Source organism: Schistocerca serialis, chromosome 3, assembly GCF_023864345.2.
Source record: "Schistocerca serialis cubense isolate TAMUIC-IGC-003099 chromosome 3, iqSchSeri2.2, whole genome shotgun sequence".
In the NCBI taxonomy this organism is placed as follows: domain Eukaryota; kingdom Metazoa; phylum Arthropoda; class Insecta; order Orthoptera; family Acrididae; genus Schistocerca; species Schistocerca serialis.
This window is the reverse complement of record NC_064640.1, coordinates 105135164-105158792: the sequence shown is the minus strand read 5'-3', so window position 1 is coordinate 105158792 and position 23629 is coordinate 105135164. Positions and strand designations below refer to the sequence as shown.

The window sequence follows — 23629 nt, the reverse complement described above, 5'->3', positions numbered from 1 at the left end:
GGCTGATGCACAAGTCAGCTTCACGTATGTCCATGGAGGACATACTGAACAGCATTCCTCGCCCGACTGCTGCAGTGTTTTCACTGCCAAGCTAGTGTCTATATCTCGTGTTCTTGAGCACATTGTTCGTGCCCTGGGGAGTTGTTTCTTCTGTGTACTGACTCCTTGAGCAGCCTACAAGCTATCGACCAATGCTACCCTTTTCATCTTTTGGTAGCGACCATCCAGGTGTCCATCTATGCCCTGGAATGGTCCAGTCATTCGGTGGTGTTTGTCTGGACCTCAGGTCACGTTGGAATCCCAGGCAATTAACTTGCTGACAGGCTGGCCAAATGGGCTACATGGAAACCACTTACGGGGATCAGCTTCTCTGCAACTGACCTGCGTTCAGTACTATGCCACAAGGTTTTGCGGCCTTGGGAGACGAAATGGCATAACCTCAGCACGCACAACAAACTGTGTGCCATTAAGGGGACTATGAATGTGTGGCAGTCCTCCATGCAGGCCTCTCACAGGGACTCTGTGGTTCTCTGCCAGCTCCACATTGGCCACGCTTGGGTGACACACTGATGCCTCCTGTGCCGTGATGACCCACCTCAGTGTTGGTGCAGCGCCGGGCTGACAATGGCCCATACCTCAGTGAGCTGTCCTTCTTTGGCTGCCCTGCTTTGGATTCTTCAGTTACCGGACTTGTTGCCATTAATTTTAGCTGATAACGCCTCATTGGCTAATTTAGTTTTACGTTTCATACGCGACGGTGGGTTTTATTATTCTATATAAGTTTCAGCGCATGTCCTTTATCCCTTTGTGTTCTCCACTCTAATGCTTATAGGGTGGATGTTTTGATGTGTTGCAGAGTGGCTAGCTTTTCCTTTTTAGTCTTGTGGTCAGCCAGCCATTGTCATCTGCTATCTTGTTTTTGCCCCTTCCACCTGTTTCTTGCTTCTCTGTGTGGTTTTCTTTTCCTTTTTTGTCCATAGTAGTGTTGGTTGTCCTCCTGTCATTCTTCTGGTTCTTCCTTTCTTCTTTTATTGTGTTGTACATCTCCTTTCTTTTCTTCTTTCCCTTGTGTAATTATTTTACCGGGAACAGGGGACCGATGGCCTCGCAGTTTGGTCCCTTCCCCTCCCTCTTTCAAACAAAACCAACCAACCAACCATCCTGTAGAAATATCTTGTGTTGTAGATATGGAAGTTGTCCTCTATGGAGTCCAACTGTTCTTTCATGAATTTTCTCTTGGCTTGTCTGATAATTTTTGTTATTGTTTTTCATGTTTTGTTGAAAGCCTGTAAATTTTCTGGGGATTTTTTGCTGTTGTATTTCTGGTATGTAACTTTCCTAGTGATGATGCATTCTTGCAGTCGGTGTCCCACCAAGGGTTCTTCTTTGGAGGAATGAGGGCTTGTGCTTTTCCTTTGATTTTTCTGTGGGAATTTTGCCGGTCATTCATGTGTTCTTTTCTTCTGCAATCTTATTTGTGACAAATTTTGGTAAGGGGGTTTTCTGAAAGTTCTCTTTGGGGAGAATTTGACTTTTACACATGTTAGGTAATGATCAGAGTCAATGTTGGCTCCCCTGTGTACCTGCACGTTGTGGATCTCTTTCTGTACTGGGTACGAGATTGCCACATGACCAATTTGGAAGTCACCTAACTGGTGGACTGGTGAGTGCCAGGTTTTCTGTTTTATGGGATCTTTTCAGAGGGATGTCAACATGAGCTTGAGGTTGTTCTGTTGGCAGAGTTCTATGAGCCATGTGCCATTTTTGTTAGTAAATTTATGCAATGGATAATGTCCGACTGTTTCCCTATGTTGTTTTTCTCTGCCGATCTGTGCATTAAAGTTGCCCAGGTGGAGTTTGACATCACCTCTGGGGACTTTGGACATCACTTTCTTGAGGGTTGACCAGAATTGTTCTGCAGACTGTGGGTCTTTCTCATTACTCTGGTTGGTGAGGCGTGTACTTTGATCTGTGTGTACTTTTTGTTGACACGCTGAACCCGCATAGTCATCAGTCGGTTGTTAATAGGTGTAATTTCTTTTATGGATTTGACTATGGTCTTTTGAACCATGAAGGCCATCCCCAGTAGTGGAACACCTTTGGGAACGCACCTGTCCGTTTTGCTTTTGAAGCTGCGATATTTGCCGTAGTCCATGGTGTCTTCACCTGTGATGATGATAACATTATTATTATTTCTTTCTTGTCTCAGATGTTATGTCTGGTTAAAAATGGAAGGTGACGTGGACCTTGATCAAGCATGACTTCCTTTTAATTGTACGGTATATGTTACATTGCATTTAGGAACTTTCGGGTAATTGAACAAGTGTCAATAATTACAGATTTCTGTAGTTGTATATATAAGTTTGGATGTAGCTGTATTGCATTGATGTGCTGGTGGATATTGTGTGGTATGACTCCTGTAGTTGATAGTATAATTGGTATAATGTCAACTTTATCCTGATGCCACATGTCCTTGACTTCCTCAGCCAGTTGGATGTATTTTTCAATTTTTTCTCCTGTTTTCTTTTGTATATTTGTTGTATTGGGTATGGATATTTTGATTAGTTGTTAATTTCTTCTTTTTATTGGTGAGTATGATGTCAGGTTTGTTATGTGTTGTTGTTTTTATCTGTTATAATGGTTCTGTTCCAGTATATTTTGTATTCATCGTTCTCCAGTACATTTTGTGGTGCATACTTGTGTGTGGGAACATGTTGTTTCATAAGTTTATGTTGTAAGGCAAGCTGTTGATGTATTATTTTTGCTACAGTGTCATGTCTTCTGGGGTATTCTGTATTTGCTAGTATTGTACATTCGCTTGTGATGTGATCTACTGTTTCTATTTGTTGTTTGAAAAGTCTGCATTTATCTGTTGTGGTATTGGGATCTTTAATAATATACTTGCTGTAATATCTGGTGTTTATTGTTTGATCCTGTATTGCAATCATGAATCCTTCTGTCTCACTGTATATATTGCCTTTTCTTAGCCATGTGTTGGATGCGTCTTGATCGATGTGTGGCTGTGTTAGATGATACGGGTGCTTGCCATGTAGTGTTTTCTTTTTCCAATTTACTTTCTTCGTATCTGTTGATGTTATGTGATCTAAAGGGTTGTAGAAGTGGTTATGAAATTGCAGTGGTGTAGCCGATGTATTTATATGAGTGATTGCTTTGTGTATTTTGCTAGTTTCTGCTCGTTCTATAAAGAATTTTCTTAAATTGTCTACCTGTCCATAATGTTGGTTTTTTATGTCGATAAATCCCCTTCCTCCTTCCTTTCTGCTTAATGTGAATCTTTCAGTTGCTGAATGTATGTGATGTATTCTATATTTGTGGCATTGTGATCGTGTAGGTGTATTGAGTGCTTCTAGGTCTGTGTTACTCCATTTCACTACTCCAAATGAGTAGGTCAATATTGATATTGCGTAAGTATTTATAGCTTTTGTCTTGTTTCTTGGTGTCAATTCTGTTTGCAGTATTTTTGTTAGTATTTGTCTATATTTATCTTTTAGTTCTTCTTTAATATTTGTATTATCTATTCCTATTTTTTGTCTGTATCCTAGATATTTATAGGCATCTGTTTTTTCCATTGCTTCTAAGCAGTTGCTGTGGTTATCCAATATGTAATCTTCTTGTTTAGTGTGTTTTCCCTTGACTATGCTATTTTTCTTACATTTGTCTGTTCCAAAAGCCATATTTATATCATTGCTAAATACTTCTGTTATCTTTAGTAATTGGTTGATTTGTTGCTGCCAGTAGTTTTAGATCATCCATGTATAGCAAATGTGTGATTTTGTGTGGGTATGTTCCAGTAATATTGTATCCATAATTTGTATTATTTAGCATGTTGGATAGTGGGTTCAGAGCAAGGCAGAACCAGAAAGGACTTAATGAGTCTCCTTGGTATATTCCACGCTTAATCTGTATTGGCTGTGATGTGATGTGATGTTATTTGAATTTGTTTGGATATTAAGTGTGGTTTTTCAATTTTTCATTACTATGTTTAGGAACTGTATCAGTTTAGGATCTACTTTGTATATTTCCAATATTTGTAGTAACCATGGGTGGGGTACACTATCAAAAGCTTTTCGGTAATCAATGTATGCATAGTATAGCGACCTTTGTTTAGTTTTAGCTTGATATGTCACCTCTGCATCTATTATCAGTTGCTCTTTACATCCTCGTGCTCCTTTGCAACAGCCTTTTTGTTCTTCATTTATAATTTTGTTCTGTGTTATATGTGTCATTAATTTCTGCGTAATGACTGAAGTTAATATTTTGTATATTGTTGGTAGGCATGTTATGGGGCGATATTTAGCTGGTTTGCTGTGTCTGCTTGGTCTTCAGGTTTCAGATAAGTTATTCCATGTGTAAGTGTATCAGGGAATGTGTATGGGTCTGCAATGTAACTGTTAAATAATTTAATATAATAGAGGGAAACATTCCACGTGGGGAAAAATATATCTAAAAACAAAGATGATGTGACTTACCAAACGAAAGCGCTGGCATGTCGATAGACACACAAACAAACACAAATATACACACAAAATTCTAGCTTTCACAACAAACGGTTGCTTCGTCAGGAAAGAGGGAAGGAGAGGGAAAGACGAAAGGATGTGGGTTTTAAAGGAGAGGGTAAGGAGTCATTCCAATCCCGGGAGCGGAAAGACTTACCTTAGGGGGGAAAAAAGGACCGGTATACACTAGCACGCACATACACACATATCCAGCCACACATATACAGACCTATGTATATGTGCGGATGGATATGTGTGTGTATGCTAGTGTATACCCGTCCTTTTTTCCCCCCCTAAGGTAAGTCTTTCCGCTCCCAGGATTGGAATGACTCCTTACCCTCTCCTTTAAAACCCACATCCTTTCATCTTTCCCTCTCCTTCCCTCTTTCCTGACGAAGCAACCGTTGGTTACGAAAGCTAGAATTTTGTGTACGAAAGCTAGAATTTTGTGTGTATATTTGTGTTTGTTTGTGTGTCTATCGACGTGCCAGCGCTTTCGTTTGGTAAGTCACATCATCTTTGTTTTTAGATATGTTAAATAATTTAGTTAGATGTGAATGTGTTGAGGTGAATTTCTTTAGCCAGAAATTTGCTAATTTATCTTTTCCAGGGGCTTTCCAATTGTGAGTAGAATTAATTGCTTGGGTGACTTCATGTTGCATTATTATTATTATTATTATTATTATTATTATTAAAAAAATATTTTTATGTGTTGGTGATAAGTTAGTAAGAAATTTTGTTCATTGCATACAAAACTTGAATTATGTGGTGTCCAATATCATTGTAAAATATGATCTATGGACAAAGAAACTAAACTAAAAAGAAGTCACACTGCGTTGTAAAGTGCTTAAGTGAGAGTGATGTTTACACAGTGTTTGGTGTAATGGTGTTCATCTTTATTACTGGAACAGTTTGAATCTATTTTATTAGGGCAACACATTGAGAGTGGAGAATGAGATTTGTAAAACAATAGAGCACAGACAAATTTATCACTTTTCCGGTCACAATGTCACATCTCTCATTTGCTGCATTTTTCATGATAGTTTCATTGCCTGGTGATGCAGATCTCAACAACCGTTTCCTTAGATTATTTTAAACTGGTATGAAAGTACTCCCAATGTTAATTTACAGGCTGGTAGGTTCCAAATCATTCTCTCAGCCACTAGCCCTTCAAACATTCAGAATGCAGTGACGAGCATGTGTGCTGCTGTTTTGTATTTCTAATAATATCCAGATTTAGGTTTTCTGTGGCTTCCCTAAATAACTTGAAGCAAATTCCAGAATGGGTCATCTGAAAATGACGCAGATGATGTCCTTCCCCAACCTTTCCCCATCTGAGGTTCTCCATCCCTAATGACCTCATTATCATTGAGATGTTAAATCCTTATCTTCCTTTATTGTTATATCATGTTGTAAATATCCTGCAAGGTTCATGCAGTTAAAGTTCAGCTTTTTTCTTAATTGGTAAGTTGTCATCTTCAGACCAGTCTCTTCGCATAATCGGATACAAATTGACATAAATTCTCTTCTTGTGCGTAATTCCACAGTAAATAATTGAGATCCCAAGTACTGTGGAGCATAGTCCATGTAGTCAACATTTAACTGCAGTCGCAGATTTTTATAAACATGTCTCTTTGTTGTATGTTGGACATCAGAACTGCTGCAGTTCACGCATATCTGTGAATTGCATTTAGTGTTCATATTGTCTTTAAATACCCCAGCCAAGTGTGTACCTGGTGATGAGGGCAGCACTGTGCTCTACTGTATTGCGAAGGAAAGTAAATGAAACTATTAATCTGCTAAGGACAAAGTGCACTGCAAATAATGTATGAATGGAAAATATACAGAACAATAGGGAACATCATTCATCTAGACATGGTGTATCTAAAGACTTTCCAAAATGCGTGGTTTTTCTTTTCCTTCATGAACACTTCACCTGGCCAAGCTACAGGTTGAGTAGCAACATACCAATTGGATGTATGTACTACTAAAAGTCAGTGACAGTTCTGTCAGGGGTGACTGTATCAGCTTTTCTAATTTAGTTGTCATGAATGAATTACCTTACTATTTGTATAAAGATTAAATATAACACATCTGGGGAAAATAAAGAGTTCACATAAATTAACATTACATGGGACCCATGATACAGACATTCATATACTGGAAATACCAATCTGATTGATAAAGCTGGTGTATCAGAAATTTACATCTATTTATTAGGATGATTCAATAAATTAATTATCCCAAAAATATGCAGTAGAAATAAAACTAGATTGTTTGAGAGAATGTAATGTGTGTGTTCTACATTCTACAGAACATGCCAGCACTAAACTATATATACAAAGGATACACTTATGTAATTCATTTAAATTATTCATTTTTACTTAGTATTTTCTCACAATTTAAAGCCCTGTTGACAGTTCTAAGTGTTGACAGAGCTTCCTGTTACTAGCTTGGTTTCAATTTTTTTCTTTCTGTTTTATGTCAATTACATTTACATGATGGTGATGAAGGAAATCCATCAGCAGGAAATCAACAGCGATATGTGTTCATCACAACATCGTTATTGTCATTATTATTATTATTATTAGTAGTAGTAGTAGTAGTAGTAGTAGTAGTAGTAGTAGTAGTGAAAGTTGACCTAACAGAACTGATATCTTCACCAATTTTTATGGACTCTTGCAACTGCTAATAAGGCAGTAAACACACATGTATAGAAAAAAAAATTAGAACATTAATTCTGCAGTTCTCTGAGTTAACATTATTTTGTTTAGGCCATGCTACATATGGAACGAACGAGATTAGAGAGAGAAGCAGAAATCATTCCAAGGCATAAAGATAAATTACCACAACCACAACAATGGGGAAACAAAGGACGCCTGTCATTACAGGACATATCTGCAGTGAGACACATGCCTCAAAAGAACATAACTCAGTTTACTCCCAGGAGCATGCTTCCAGAGCACTGCCAATCCATGCCGGATCTTCAACAAAAGCGACCAGAACAGGAATGGAAACAACAGAATCCACCAAAGGTGGTCTCCACCCATCATTCTCAACCTGCACAGCAAGACTGGCAGGAAAAAGAGAATTACAGCAGGTAATAAATCGTATGTATGTGGCTGCAGTCACTGATTCACAGGGTGACCATGTACATTAAATTTCCTATTATGAAATGAAGTACTATACTCATTTAAATATTTTATATTCATAATTTGATGAGGTGAATGTCATAATTACAAATGTCTCTAAATGAAGCACATGAACTAAAATAATTAAAGATTGGCATGTAATGAATGAGGTTAAAATTGGTTACACATCAAGCTGAATTCATGACAGCCCAGTAAACTGAATCAAAATAATTGACACATTTATACTCAGTGTGATGACATATTAAAAATGTCCTGTGTTGTTTTAGGAAACGTTGTTTGAAATTCAACATGAAATTAATGGATCCAAGTTGTGTGAAGTTTGAAACTGATTTCTAATTCATAATGGTTTATCTTTCAAGGAGCAGCTGGACACCAGTCTTCAGTCCTGTCACACAACAGAAAGACTTCCAAAGTTCAGGAACCAACCATATCCAGGGACAACAAATGACACGACAGACTTTGCAAGCACTGAGTGCTGTGCCTCGCCCTCGGCTTATCCCGACTGACAACTGGATACAAGCAAAGAGGAAACCAGAAAGTAAACGTGGCACTTTCAACAGTCAACATTGGCTGATACAGGTAGGAGATTTCTTGTTGTTGTAACATGCATCTCTTGTGGCAGCTTATTATTTTTTATGGGGAAGAGGTGGTTTTCAATTTTTTATAACTTACACTGAACAGTGTATTGCATGCCAAACTGTTTATACCAGAGAATGTGTTTCTTTGGGTATTCTGTGGCTAACAGCAGTAAATGGTGTTGTAGATGTAGTGATACATGGAAATACAATCATAATAAATAAATAACAAATCGTTGAGTGAAAGGTATTGCTCATTATGTTAATTATGAGAATTAGAGGCACAAGGATTCATAACATGCTGGCAAGCATCATCACATTTTTGACAGTGATCGTAAACTAAATTATGGCTAATGCGTTTTTCCTTCTTTCCAGTGGAGTTACTACTCTACCTCTAGTAACATCAGAGTTAAATGTCTTGTTAACTCGAAGAACCTGATGTTGAGGTGCTTAACGTAGAAAGAATGTAACCTGGTTAAATGATTCCTGTTTGAATTAATAAAATGTCTGAATTTACATTTTATGTGTCAAAATTATTCATTTTGTGAAACAATTCAGAAAGTCTTAGAAAAACTATGGATAACAGTGCAATGTAAGCCTTGCCTTAAAGCAAGAAATTGTATTGTGATGCTTTCACCTGATGCCCTGATGCACAGTGAGCTTGCGCTCTCTCTCTCTCTCTCTCTCTCTCTCTCTCTCTCTCTCTCTCTCTCTCTCTCTCTCTCTATGGTGTTGAATCATACTCACAACTGTCTGTTTTCTAATAGGAAGCAGAACAAAGGAGGATCACTGAAAAACAACAGAGAAATGCGATGGCTTCCCAGAAAATGCCATCTCAGTTGTCTCAGCCCCTGCTCTGGATGCATCAGCAACCACAGCAGAAAAAACCTTTGCCTGATTCTGTTATAAACACTCTGACACAGAGGGTTCAGAACAAAGTAGACAGCAAGAAATATCCGAACAGAACACGGTAAGATTTGGTACAGTTCTAATATGTTCAGCCTACATTTTCTCTGTTTCATGTATGCTATTGCATAAGAAAGACGTGAATCTTAAATTTTTATGTTTCTTTAAATAAATCCACATAAAGAGAGGATTCACACTAATTCGTACTACATGGTTAAATTTGTATTAGGTAAGATAATTAACACTTAAAGTGAAACTAGTATATAAATACACCACTGCTATTCCACTGAAATAACTGTGTGTAATAGTTTTCCTTCTCCTTCATTGGTATAAATGTTTGCCACCCCATACCTCATGGTAGACATAAAACTACATAATAAATTGAGTAGATTTATTCATTGTTATTCCCAAATAGTACATGCTCACACATTTTTCATCGTTTTGCTGGAAAAACCCTTTTGTCACACAAAGGTTTAAGAAAAATGCTACAAGTTGTGCAACATTAAGTCTCCAGTGTCGTTTAAATTGCTTCATTGAAACAACACTTGTAAATGGTGGTGCAGTAAACTGTATGGAATATCTATGACAACAGGAAGCTGTTAGTTCTCCTTTTGTAGATGACTTAGTATACCACTGATGCAACTGAGGTGGTGGTGTTTGTTTGCCATCGAAACTAGGAGTACCAGATAATGGTATGTAGACAGAGCATGTAGAAATAATGTGCCAGGGGAGTAAATGTCACAGGGGAGTTAGTCTATGGCAAGAAATGGTGATGTATCACTTGATGGGATTATGAAGAAATGAACAAATAAATGGAAGTATATGATGTCACCCAGCTAAGCACTGAGGGAAGAGCTCTTAATTTATGATGAGAGTTGAAGAAATCAACCAGGATTAATAAGCAATGGTCTAGATACTCTTTGTGCAGCTGTTAATATCCATAAGGTGGTGATCCCCATCATGTATGAGCTACTCACACTGTAAGGAATCATTGTCCAAAGCCCCTTAGGAAAAATGACTTATTAGTTACAGAATACTAAATGACCATAATGAATCAAGGGCTCTTACAGCAAGAGATCAGCAAGTGAAGTGGTTATGTGAGTCCATTCTCAGAGGTAAAACTCGGAGATCTGTTGTGGGAATAGTTACACTGATCCTTAGCAGTATTCACATCTCTCAGCAACCTCTTTGGGTCCTGGCAGGTTAGTGCAGTATAAAAGAATATTGGGAGTAGTAGACCGAGAGACCCCCAGTGATAGTTGTAGGTTGTGGGATATACCCAGCTGTTTCTGCATCTGCCTGCACTTTACTCCAGGAAGTTCAGGTAACTAAACAATAACATAGACCTAAGAAATAAAGCATAGCCTCCATTTTTCTAATTAGTGTTAATTAATTACAGAACATCAGTTTGCAAAGATAGATTATTGAAGTGAAAAGAGGAATTAGATAAGACATAATGGTACATTGCAAAGTCATCAGAAATATGTCAAAACGTGAAGATCAAATATAATTAAAATTAGGTTATCTTGATCAGTACAGAACGACAGAGCAGAAGTGAATTTAAATGTAGGCTTTGTTGTACAACAGAAAATTAAATGTTATTGCAGTACTTAAATTAAATCACACAGAACAGCAAGATGTATGTAAAAAAAATTGACAATAAACATGCCATGAAAATTTTTCAAACCCATGCTCTAATATGCTCACATTCTGAAGAAGAGATAGGAGACCTTAGAGTTACAGAAATTGGAAAAAATTAAGACAAATCCCATTACAAAATGATGTTAGTTTTAATTTGGAAGGAGGTCAAAAAGTACAGAACACTTCTTCTGCAGGGAAACTTCATATTTGCACCAGAAATGGCAGGTACCATTACTATATTTTGCAGAGAAGGAAAACATGTTTATCATGCACATGCTTGCAGATGAAAACAAATGGAAAAGTGATTTGACAAGAACCAGATGAAACTAAAAATAAAGTGAATTAAATGTTACCAGCAATGAAGAAATGGCACACAATAGGACAGTCCTCAACCATTTTAAAAAATAAGGTAATCATAGGCTGTTAAGATGAAGTGTAAAAATACGTTCAAAGCAAGAAAGAAACCAACCATTCCTCAGGAAGTTAGTCAGAAATGGAGGTAATAAGAATGTATTTAAGAACAGTTAGATATTCAGATAAAATTATATATGAAGTTCAACATCTCAAAAAACAAAGATTATACAAATATTAACAAAAAGGACAATTTTTTAATAAAGATACTTAAACAAACACCAAAGGAGAAGCAGGTATGAAGAAGGTAAATTTTAATAAAATCTCAAATGGAGCAAGACAAATACACTATCTGATCAAAAGTATCCAGATACACCTAAGTAATTGGACTTGCTCACTAGATGTCACGAGAGGAAGAACTGCCTATATAACAGGAGGTGGGAAGTGTTGTGGTGTCAGTAGAGAAATAGTAACAGTAGACTGTTTTTGTGAGGAGAGCTTGGTGACTTCAAGTGTGGGCTAGTCTTTGGATGTCACCTGAATAAAATACACATCAGGGACATTTCAAACCTTCTAAAGATGTCAGAGTCAACTGTTGGTGATTGTGAAGTGGAAACACCAAGAACAACCTCAGTGAAACAAAGACCTTGCAGATGACATGCATCGATGTACAGAGGCCATTGAGGACTGTGGAGGGTGGTTGTAAAAAATTACAAATCAACACAATTAGTCGCTTGTGTATTCTGAAGTTATACCAGCAGTCCAGCTATCACAGTGACTCTCCGTAGGGAATTGGAAAGAATGAGGTAGAGTGGCCAAGCAGCTGCTCATAAGCCACACATTTCTGTAGTCAGTGCTAAGTGATGCTTGAGATGGTGTAAAGAGCAATCTCACTGGTCAGTGGATGACTGGAAATGAGTGATTTGGAGTGAAGGATCATACTATACCACGTGGCATTCCAATGGAAGTGTTTGTGTTTGGTCAATGCCTGGAGAATATTACCTGCCATCATGGGTAGTACCAACAGTGCAGATTGGAGGGAGTGATGTTGGTGTATGGGGGTCTTCTTTCTGGCTAGTGTGTGGTCCCCTTACTGCACTTCAGAAAATGCTGAATGATCGAGGATATGAACACATTTTATAGTATTGTGTACTGCGTATCGCAGACAAACAGTTTAAAAATGATACTTAGTGTAATCGTGAAAATGCGTGCTGTTGCAAAGCAGTGGACAAAAATAGACTGACCTTACCAGTCCCAATCAGAATCTAATGTAAGACGTTTGGGATGAGTTAGAACTTGGACTTCACTAAGACCCAGGTGTTCAACATTACTACCTTCTCTGGTTTTGGCTCCCGAGGAAAATGGGCTGCCATTTCTCCAGACATAGACACCTTATTAAAAATATTCGCAGCAGAGTTAGTCGTGAAAAAGGTGAGGAGTGGTCACATACCAGACTTATGTCTACTAATAGGTGTCCAAATAGTTTTGATCAGATAGTTTATTTGAGAGAAAAAGAGGACTATCAAGCTAAGCAAAAATTCTCTGAAATGTTGCCAATGTGATGTCAGAACGCACAATAAAAATCTGGTGACAGAAAATGCAAAACTCTTCATACTTGTATTGTTTTCAATGGCAGAAGACTGTATCAAACCTGAGGGAGACCTGCAAATGATGGATAATTGGTGCAGGGACAGGCAGTTGACAATGAACTTAACTCTTTATGAGAAATACGTAATGTATATTTAACTACATCAATTACTGCTAGAATGCTTTGTTGCGGATCAGTTCCTGGAAATAGTAACAACTATAAAATATGTAGGAGTAAAACATTTGAAATGATCATATGAAACTAATTGTAAGAAAACCTGTCAACATTTCATTTTCAAATTGCCATTTTTATGGCAGATTTAGATTCTATGCCAAAAAGTCCTGAGGATACATCTGAAACCATTTATTTCTATTCATGGTATATGGTGCTGTACTTCACAAAATTCAATTTTTTTAGTTTTTGGAATTAAGAACAGTCTCACTTGATTCTGTTTTACAGTTCTGATAAAAATTTAAACTTTCTGTTCACAACAGCAGATATTATTGTTAACAACTTAATTTAGTTTTGTACATTTGATTGTACAGTAGAACCTTCACATTTAGACACTTAAATGTCTGGCAAATCAACTACATTAAATGTAATGTCATTTTTTCTTCCCGTCGCAACCGAGTTTGGTGTCTATCCACACCATCAGGATGCTTGATTGCATAGTGTCCCTTCAAATCTCACCATCGTGGTGACTTATTTTGGAGTGTTCTTTCATACAGCCACTGTAATTCTTGTGCTGATTAATCTCATCCACCATGAATGGAAAACAAATGTTTCAGTTAAAACCTAGGTGTTTTATGGTGTAGAATACGAATCTGCAAGATTGTAGTCCATCTGCACCCACATGTTCACTGTATTGTCTTTGTCTGTTTCGTAGGTGCATGCAGAACCTTATCAAGTATGCCTGGCTGTGCCCTGCCACTGCAATCTGTCAACCAAAAAATTATTTTATTAAAGATATAACTTTCCTGAAATCATTCAGTCTCAGTACACTGGCTGTATATACATTTTACCTTTGTCTTCTCAAATTTTGTGTTCTAATTTGTAGGAATTTTATATTGCTCATTCATTTTTTAAGTTAGATTGAGATTTATTTAAGACTGGCTAGCAGCATTGCAGTAAAATACAGGTTCAATCCAATATGGCAAAGGAAAATGCAATATATAAGGTGTAACACCTAGTGGGTTGGAGGGGGGAGGTGGTATGCTGACTATATTTGAATGTGTTCCCTGGCTCAAAAGGATTAAAATCCTAAAAGCTAGCAAATTGCAAATTTGTGTGTGTGTGCACAGTCATGTCTAAAAGCTCAACATTCATTGTAAATTAGCCAATGAAAGCTCAGATATCTGCACCACCTCACATAGTTGGACCAGTTGATTCATCGGCCAGGCCACTTGGTCAGCAGGCTATTCATGACTCTGTTGCACCTCTTGTGGAGGAAAGGAGTGTGATGGCATTAGAGTGACCTCAGAGGCTGGGGTCTGTATGGTTTACCTGAGTATATTGTGAGATTGTGGGTAAGACAATATTGAGATAATTAAGAATGTAGCAGGTGTGTGTGAACTGGACTCTTGTCTGTGATAATACTTGTCTAAAAGCATTAACATGTCACAGTAAAATATTTTGTCGTAAGTGGCGCAATTAAAACTTGCTACTATGTTTCCATGTTTGGTAAGATTTAATCTGGCTCCAGCTTTGGAGGCCAGTCCACAAAGCAAACATGCAACCATTAAGGAGAAGCTTCATGATGAATGTGGACTCAAACAGTTAGCATCCTTCAAGGATGATATAAGCTGTGACTGGCAGAACATAATAGTTTTGCCAAATCATTGTTTTACTCATCAAATTGGTATTAGTATTTGCCTCAGCAAATAATGGTCTTTTATTACTATATAGGCTGCTAGATGTGTGTTGCAATCCAAAATATATCCAGGAGTCGTCTTGTAGAAGCCAGATCCTATGGCAATATGGAGTTAGATTTGTGTTCCTATGGACTTAATATTTCACATGATATATCATAAACTTGATAGTGTCAAGTATACCCATATTACGAGTAATGAAATGATTGTAATTGCAACAGCTATTCTGAAGGACTTAATCTGTCTCCAATACAAATGTCAACAATAATGCAGGAATGGTTTTCAGTACAGGAAAGGGTTTATTTTCTCAGCTGGCTGCCTCCTGCACCAGACTTCTGTCCCATTTATATATACACATTAAATGGACCATGTGAGAAAGTTGGGCTAATTACATGCCAAAAATCCTTGGTTGTCTGTAAAACATCAGCTTAGCTGTCTAGGAGGAGGTGGAAAAAATGTAGGATTTATTATGCACTTCATTAACTCCCTTCTTGCAGTGTGCTGATGGTCATTGAAGTTAGAGGCTTTTGAACAAAATATTAAGTGATAAAGAAACCACATTCTGTTCCCTTTTATTTATCAAAAATGTATTACTCAAAACTACAAATACTTCTAACATTAATTCCATATTTTCTGCAGGTTAAACAGATAAATGCAATAGCACCAAAAATATACCCTAAGTGTGATTCATAACAAACCCTACCATTACATGGTTACTTTGCAGCCTGTAGACAATGATACTGACCTATGAACATAGTATATGAACTATCGAAACATCAATGTATCATCTTCCACTGTTCCCCCTCTTGACTTCATCTCACAGTATCAAATGCCTTTCCTAGGTGTGTGATTCAGAGACGTGCAGAACAGTTACTTGGGCATTTTTAGGGGGTGCATTGTTATGCTGACTGCCAAGAAGGTACTAATCTTTCAGTTGTACTCAGAATTGCAAGTGTTCATCATCTTCACCAGCACCACTGTACACTTTCTAACATGATTGTCTCCTGTATAACATGGCAGATTGTTCAAATTTTATATGTGGACATTTATTTGTGGTCTCACATTTACTGTGAATATGCTTATTTTTTCAGGTAGTAAATCCTTGTTGTGTTGAAAAGATATTTTTCAAAAGTGGTGTAAGAATTGGAAAAAGTCAGCTTCACATGTATTGATAGCCAGAACTCCATTGACTCTTGCTACTGATTTTTTTCCCTAAGCTTGTTCTGGGATCTGTCCTTTTAAAACCAGAGACCTAGTATTTTCCAGTGACTGGTAATATATTAATTGTGCTTAAGACCCAGGTTTTTGTTTTGGGCAGCATAATAAGCTATTTTCCCTGTAATGAACTGAGGTAATGCCAAAGGACAATTTTCCAAAGGTGTTCACATATTCAACTACTTTTCTTTTTGAAGAGTGAAATGATCTTCATCTCAAGACAGGTTTCTTGTCTTGGCATGTTCAACTCTCTTGATATGCTGTTCAGTAATCACAAAAACTTCATTAAAATTGTGTTACTCTTTGGGCAGTCTTCAGCAGTATAAATATTCTCTGGTTTTACTATTGATTTCAGTGTTTAAAAATAGCTGTGCATGGAATATTTTCTGTACTTATCTGTGGTGGAATTTCTGTGTTAATGCCATTTGATGATGATGATGATGATGATGATGATGATGACGACGACCAAATGCTACACCAAACTTTTTGGCTGCCTCACTTCTGAGTAAATGTTCTGACAGCCAATTAAAACAGTTTCAGGAATAAATGGGTATCTCTTCTGCTTGATAACAACTTTTGTATAGCTAAATTTCTATAGATGTCTGTAGCTGGGTAGCATTTATGAAATTATAGTGTAGAGTACAATAATCTGTATGTAGCCATATTTTCATCAAGATACATCTACCGCCATGTTCCACACCATAGCAAGTAACAACTAAAAATTAGTTATCCTAGATTCTTGTTGAAGAACAACATAAATACCATCCTCAGTATCTTACCTCTGAAGCTGACATCTGAGCATCAGAGGTTGGTTTTCTGTAACTACTTTTGAATTTTTAATCGGCATGCAGGGACTTCCATTTTCACTGCGATAAACCACCATGAAGAAAGTATCTACATCTACACTGTTACTTTTTTTGTTGTTTCATTTGTGTCATTTAAAACTCTATATGAATTGTTTGTTTTTCTAGGGCACAAGACAGCCAAAGCAGAGAGCAGATTGCTGGTCACCATAATATTCTCAGGCCTAATGGTAATCCTGTAACAATGAACTCTGACCAAACTACTGAGAAAATGCTTAGTGTCAGTGGAAAGAAAAAATGTTCTCATTGTGGAGAGGAACTAGGTGAGTGCTTAAACGCAAATGACAAAATTGCAGGATATCCCCATTTACCAACACATTATGTTTCCATGACACTAAAACAATGACACTGATACTGGTTTGCTCCAGGTCTCCATGCTATTATATCCTGTGCAAGCTTCATCATCTCTGATTAACTACTGCAACCTACAGCCTTCTCAATCTGCTTACTGTAGTCATCTCTTGGTCTCCATCTACGATTTTTACACCCCACACTTCCCTCCAGTACTAAACTGGTGATCCCTTGATGTCTCAGAATATGTCCTACCAATCAATCCCTTCTTCTAGTCAGGTTGTGCCACAAATTTCTCTCAGCTCCAATTCTGTTCAGTACCTCCTCATTAGTTACATGATCTAACCATCTAATCTTCAGCATTATTCTGTAGCACCACATTTCAAAAGCTTTTCTTCTCTTCTTATCTAAACTGTTTATCATGCATATCTGACTTCCATACATGGCTACACTCCAGACATATGCCTAGACAAAGAACATCCAAACAGTTAAATCTTAATCAATGTTAATTAATTACTCATTTTCAAAAACACTTTTCTTGCCATTACCAGTCTGCATTTTGTATCCTATCTACTTCGACCACATCAGTTATTTTGCTGCCCAAATCGCAAAACTCATCTACTACTTTACGTATCTCATTTCCTAATCTCATTCCTTCAACATTACCTGATTTAAATTAACTACATTCCATTATCCTCGTGTTGCTTTTGTTTATGTTCATCTTATACACGCCTTTCAAGCCAACGTCTATTCCTTTCAACTGCTCTTCAAAGTCCTTTGCTGCCTCTGACAGTTACAATGTCATCGAAAAACCCCAAAATTTTTATTTATTTTCACTGGACCTTAATTCCTACTCCAAATTTTTCTTTGGATTCTTTAACTTGGGGGCAGACTATAACTCTGTCTCACACCCTTTCCAAACACTTCTTCCCTTTCAGACCCATTGACACTGCCGTCTGGTTTCTGCTCAAGTTGTAAACAGCCTTTCGCTCCCTGTATTATACCCCTGCTACCATCAGAATTTCAAAGAGGGGAGAGAGGGGAAAATCATATACTGAGCATTAAAATTTGCATTAGAAGTATGTGTATATTTGATGGCATGATTGAATTTAATAACCACCACCACCACCACCAACAACAACAACAACAACAACAACAACAACAACATTAGTACTACTACATTACCACCAGCTAATAAATTTTTGATTGTACATAACTGTGGAGGATTGAGCAGTTAAAGAATCAGTGTTTCATATACTGGAATCCAGGACTGCAAATACTTATTTTTAGATAGTATTTTCTTGGATGTACAGAGATGTGTAGATGAAAGATCATTCTGATAGTGGGGTACAGAAAAACAAATGGGATACTAAAAAGTAACAGTTAGGTCAGTAATAAGTACTCATTTTACTTCAAATTTTTTAGTTAAATGCAGTGTATTAATGGGTATTGTAGGTTACTTAAAATTACTATCATTTACGTACATTGATCTTGGAGTTATATAGGGAACATGATCTGATTTATTCCATTTTGGTGTGATACTTCTGTGAAATGAGTGAATGAAGCTGCAATTATCTTTAAAATTATCATTGGAACAAACCTAGTTTTCAGAAAAACATTCTGTGACTAGATACCACTTTTTATAAGAAGTTTTTCTTTAAGAACTGAAGATATATTCCAAAATGTATGCTATCATTTTATGTCAGATTATATGTTATATTTAATGTAATTTAGAAATTTAAGCACATACAACAGAAATTTCAGAGAAAATACAATGTAAAGTAATCCTGTCATAAATTTTCAATATCTTAAACTTCTTGATGATTTTGTGATCATTCAATTTCAGGCAGAGGAGCTGCAATGATCATAGAGAGTTTGAGACTTTTCTATCACATTGACTGTTTTAAATGCTGTGTGTGCCACATCCAACTTGGTGATGGACTTATGGGCACAGATGTCAGAGTTCGCAATAACAAACTCCACTGCCATAATTGTTATTCCAGTGAAGATGGTAAGTATTGGTAATATAGTGTTGAATTAAGTTACTGTGTTCATCAGTTAATTTGTGACCTGGAATGAAATAAAAGAAAACTCTTAACAATGAGTAAAGTGGTAGTTTTCTTTTGAGATTCTCTCTGGTGTCCTGCTGTCTGGTGAATGAAAACTGGTTTGTGTGAATTGCTCCTGAAAATATAGTACTTGTCAGTGATTCAGAGAATTGTTATCAATGGCCTAATTAGCTACTGAAAACTAACAAACTAACAAAGATGTAGCTGAATTCTATAAGGTACAATTCAGATGTAGTAAAGTAATACAAATTAACAGGCCTTCTGAGGGAAAAAAATCTGTGTTTCATGAGCATTTTCCAAGTGCAAAGTTTTCCTTTTTTTAAAAAAATTCTCCAAGTCACTTAGTGAATGAATGTTAAATTTGTCAAAGCAGTTGCCATTAATCTTCACTCTGATCTCTCGTGGAGTGTGATCTCTGGCACTATACACTCTGTGTTAATATCTGTTTTCTTACAGATTATATGAATAATACCTTTCCTGATAAGAGTGCTACCCTTACTAATATTCATCTCAGTCCTTCAGAAACCCATCATCATTGTTTCCAAATATTTATCATATTGCTTATTTAATTTTTATGGGTATAATTTTCACATACTCCCATATATAGCTTACTTTCAAAGTTGCACAGTTTATATTAAATCAGTTGTGTATTGTCAGCTGTATTTGTCTTCCTCAATGTGTACATCTCCAGGGATCTCAATGCTTTAAAGAATGTTCATTCTGCCATAAGCAGAACATGTAAATGCAGCTTTTAGTTCACGACCAGTTTAACACACACCATTTTTCATAAAGTTTACTTCCCACAGCAGTATTGGTAAAGTTTTTTATAGTTTACCCACCAAAAACCTCATATTAAATATCAAATGTTAGTTATTTTTATTTGCAAGGTAAAACGCCTTTCTCCAGCCTATTAATTTCTGACCAGGTTTGCTCTTTTTTTCCTGTTTTTCCTGTTTAGACATCAACCCAAATAATAAAATAAAATTTGAGACAGTTGTGATGTGACAGAAAATATAGAGATTCAAATTATTCAGATAATTTTTCTTAATAGCTTATGTTTATAATTTAGACTGATCCATTATCATTTTCTGAAATTGCATGTTCAGACTTGAGCATCAGAATATGAATTTGGTTCACCCCTGCCACAGTGGTTGTTCAAAACATATTCTTTTCAGCTCAGACAATTTTAACTTGGTTACAAGTGCAATTTAGATTTGATTGTGTCATCATTGACATGCAATGATTTTTGTTTAATGTTCCTATGGATCTTATTAGGTTTCATTTTGACCTTTTTTAAATAATTGTTGCTCATTTCACCATATATTATTTCAGTTTATAGTTCTTGCCACTTAAAGGTTCCATTCACCTACTATATTAACTACTTAAACATTTCATTTTTGGGTCCCCTCTACTCCTCAATGGTTTATTCAAAATACGAAGTGACAATATGACAAAGTATACTGTTCTTTTGAATCAGGTTTATACAGTGTCTCTGCCCCACAATTATAATTATAATAATAATAATAAAATTATTATTGTTATTTTATTATTATTATTTTATTTTTATTATTTTATTTTTATTATTATTATTATTATTACTAGCAGCATATGTAAACTTTGACGAAGCCAATTGTATGAAAAATACTGAATATTCTGTTCTGTTCTATTCTATTCTAATGTACACAAAGACCTGTTGCTTTCATAAAATAATCTGTTTCACTGTTTCAAAAGAAAAGCAAAACTAAAACCCCTTTTTTAGTAAAATTATAAAAGTTTACAATGTGATATTAATTTTAACGAAAAGCGAATAGGGAAAAATGTGGTGAGAACTACCAATTTAACATAAAGATATTTTAAGATAAAGCACAAGTTTGTGAATGAAATCTCTCCAATTTGATCTAGGTCATACATAGTTTAGAGCATGGATTTCATTATTATTTTGTATATCACATTTCATGAAATCCCCATTGTATGAGTGATAAAAGAATTGATTTTTTTTCATCATTTTGCAGGTGTGAAATTCAGCTGTGTATGAGAAGCTTCAAACAGTGATCAGTTTTGGTATTTCCTCATGTAAGGGAGGCCTGTAAATCACAAATAATGTAAATTCACAAATTTGTACAGCATTTTCTTCACCATGTTTATATTGTACACTATGTAAATTATGGTACATGTTCACAAATAAGTTAATGTTAACAAAGCAGCCTCTCTTTCTTCTTGTAAGAAGAGTGTTAAGTCTTTATTTTTGTGTGTAGTCGTGATGATATTAACACTGTAGAAGCTACAAAACTGGAATACAGAAATGTGATATTAGCCATATGTAACTATGTATCCAAGTGACTATGCCAAATGAAAGTATAATATTCTGAAACTGTTATTGTCGTTAGGTTCTCTTGCAGTTCAGTCACCAAATATTTGAGAAATATTTTTGTAAATTGAAATTTCTGAGTTGTATATTGTCAAAGTACTTTTTTCCATTACATACTGATGTTACCAAGCCTGATATTTTGTTTGGAGTATGTCTGGAAAACATTCTTCTAATTGTAATATGCATTAAACATGTGAAAAAATATTTTGTATTATATGGAGAGTGTACAGATATAGTAAAATTAGCTTTAACTTTTGTCACCTCAGTTGTTTTCATTGTACTAAATTGTACAGTACTGTTGTAAATTTGTAACATAAAAGAACTATATTAATGGTTTGTTAAATTTTTTTGTTATTATGTGAGTAATTTGTGTTTTCACCCAATGCTCTATTTTGAGTATGTCTTTGTATTTGTAGAGGTTAATATGGTGTTTAAAGGTAGTGATATTACAAATTATAACCTTAGATTACAGAGGAATTTTCACAAGTGCAGGTGTGTACTGTCAATTGGATATTGGTGAGGAGGAAATAGTATGGAAGAGGACAAACAATTAATACAGAATTGTCGCAGACATTTGATTTGAAAAGCAGTCTTGAGAGGAAAGTAAGATGGGTACATAAGCCCATAAAAATAACCAACATGAGAGATGAACAGTAGTATGGAGCTTGATATGGGAGTGAGGAGAAGCAGGAAATAGTTAGGGAACAGTGGCAAGACGTTGGAGAAGAGAGAGGTAACTTAAGCACAGGGACTTTCAGAGATTGAGGTCAGGAAGATAATGAGAGTGGAGGATGTATTGGATAGACAGTTACCTTCTGCTTCATTCACAGAAGCATGTGTTGAAGGAAAACAGGAGGAATTCAGATGACACTCGTAATAAAGCGTACATTATAGCTGACAGTTGTGGGGCGGCGGGTGGAATATTGTTATATGTGTAATGTGTTCCTATTATTTATTTAATGCTGTTGTTTGCCGTTCTCAACACTGGCTCTCTAACTACAATATTGGCAACCAGAAAGTGATTAGCAAAACGTGAAGCCTGTAATTAGAATTCCTAGTGCCCACTTCATCTGAGAAATACACTTATAGCTACAGCTTATAGCTCTGAGGAATTAGGAGATTGTCTGGGATTCATAATCAAAAACGATTCTCTTTAAAATGTTCACTATATTCTGAAAGTCACAGACCAAAAAAGAATCCACACAATCCAACTACCAGAGCAGTTTAGAGTCTAATGCGCTGATGCAACTATAACTGTTCAAATTAAAGGTTTAAGTGAATGCTCGCCATAATTTGATGATAATGTTCATCAAATGCCACGCTAAATAATGGTAGAATGTCTGTCCCGTTTCGGCACGTGAAAATACGACATATGCAAACTGAAGATAGATCATTAAAGTCATCCCAGAACTAACACTTCACTCGAAAACAATTTCATGGTTACGCATATCCCGAGTAACTTATTACGGCATCCGAGGCTGTTTAAAGCAATGATACCGACACGACACGACTCCCGGCACATGTAGTGCACTAATCAGCGTCTGGAGAGAACTGGGGCCTTATTTCCTGACGCAGAATTCTTATATATAAAGCCGCGGTGCGGACGGCTAAGGGAACGCCTGATTAAATCCGCTCTCCCGACTAGCCTCTGGGCTAGTAATGCACCACTTTAAGTTATTGAATAAATCATTGCTTCCTTTGCTGATGTCCGATGAAGCTCTCAATTTAAATGTGCAATCAGCACACAGGTAAGTAATCATAATAAAAGTCTGACGTGGCTAAGTCAAATATTTTGGACGAGAGAATTAATTTAATTACACTACACGCAGTAGACGAGCTCTGAACTTGCCCTTTGGAGATACGCTATCGCTATAGTTTTATAGTTATTCAGTTGAAACTTCTCACATCTTTATGATTATAGCGGATCTCCCTTCTACTTAAACATCCTAGCCTTATTTATTCACCTACTTAATCTATCTTGCTTCCTTAATTTTTAAGACAAAAACCAGAAAATCATTAATTTCAACTAAAATTTTAATTTGTGAGATCCAGAATACTGTTTCTACTAAATTATTATGAAAAAGGAATCTAATATAAATTTTTAAGTTTCTAGCTGTTTTCTGTTGCGCCTATGATTTTTACAGAAAAAATCCAAACTTCAAAAATGGTTAAATTTATTGAACTGATATTCAACACATATTGATTTAGTATTACTCCTGACATGC

The 23629-nt window shown here is 36.2% G+C and overlaps 1 protein-coding gene across 6 annotated transcripts in view; it reads left to right on the top strand.

Moving 5' to 3' along the window:
• The window catches only part of LOC126469782 (uncharacterized), a 510509-nt gene extending 488762 nt beyond the window's left edge, over nucleotides 1–21747 (top strand). For all 6 annotated transcript variants that reach the window (XM_050097021.1, XM_050097018.1, XM_050097023.1 and 3 more), the window contains 6 exons: nucleotides 7292–7617; nucleotides 8029–8248; nucleotides 9012–9214; nucleotides 16785–16939; nucleotides 18814–18978; nucleotides 21049–21747. In XM_050097021.1, the coding sequence (XP_049952978.1) occupies nucleotides 7292–7617; nucleotides 8029–8248; nucleotides 9012–9214; nucleotides 16785–16939; nucleotides 18814–18978; nucleotides 21049–21071 (1092 nt within the window). In that variant the 3' untranslated portion in view covers nucleotides 21072–21747. The remainder of the gene's footprint in view (nucleotides 1–7291; nucleotides 7618–8028; nucleotides 8249–9011; nucleotides 9215–16784; nucleotides 16940–18813; nucleotides 18979–21048) is intronic.
• The last annotated feature ends 1882 nt before the right edge of the window (nucleotides 21748–23629 follow it).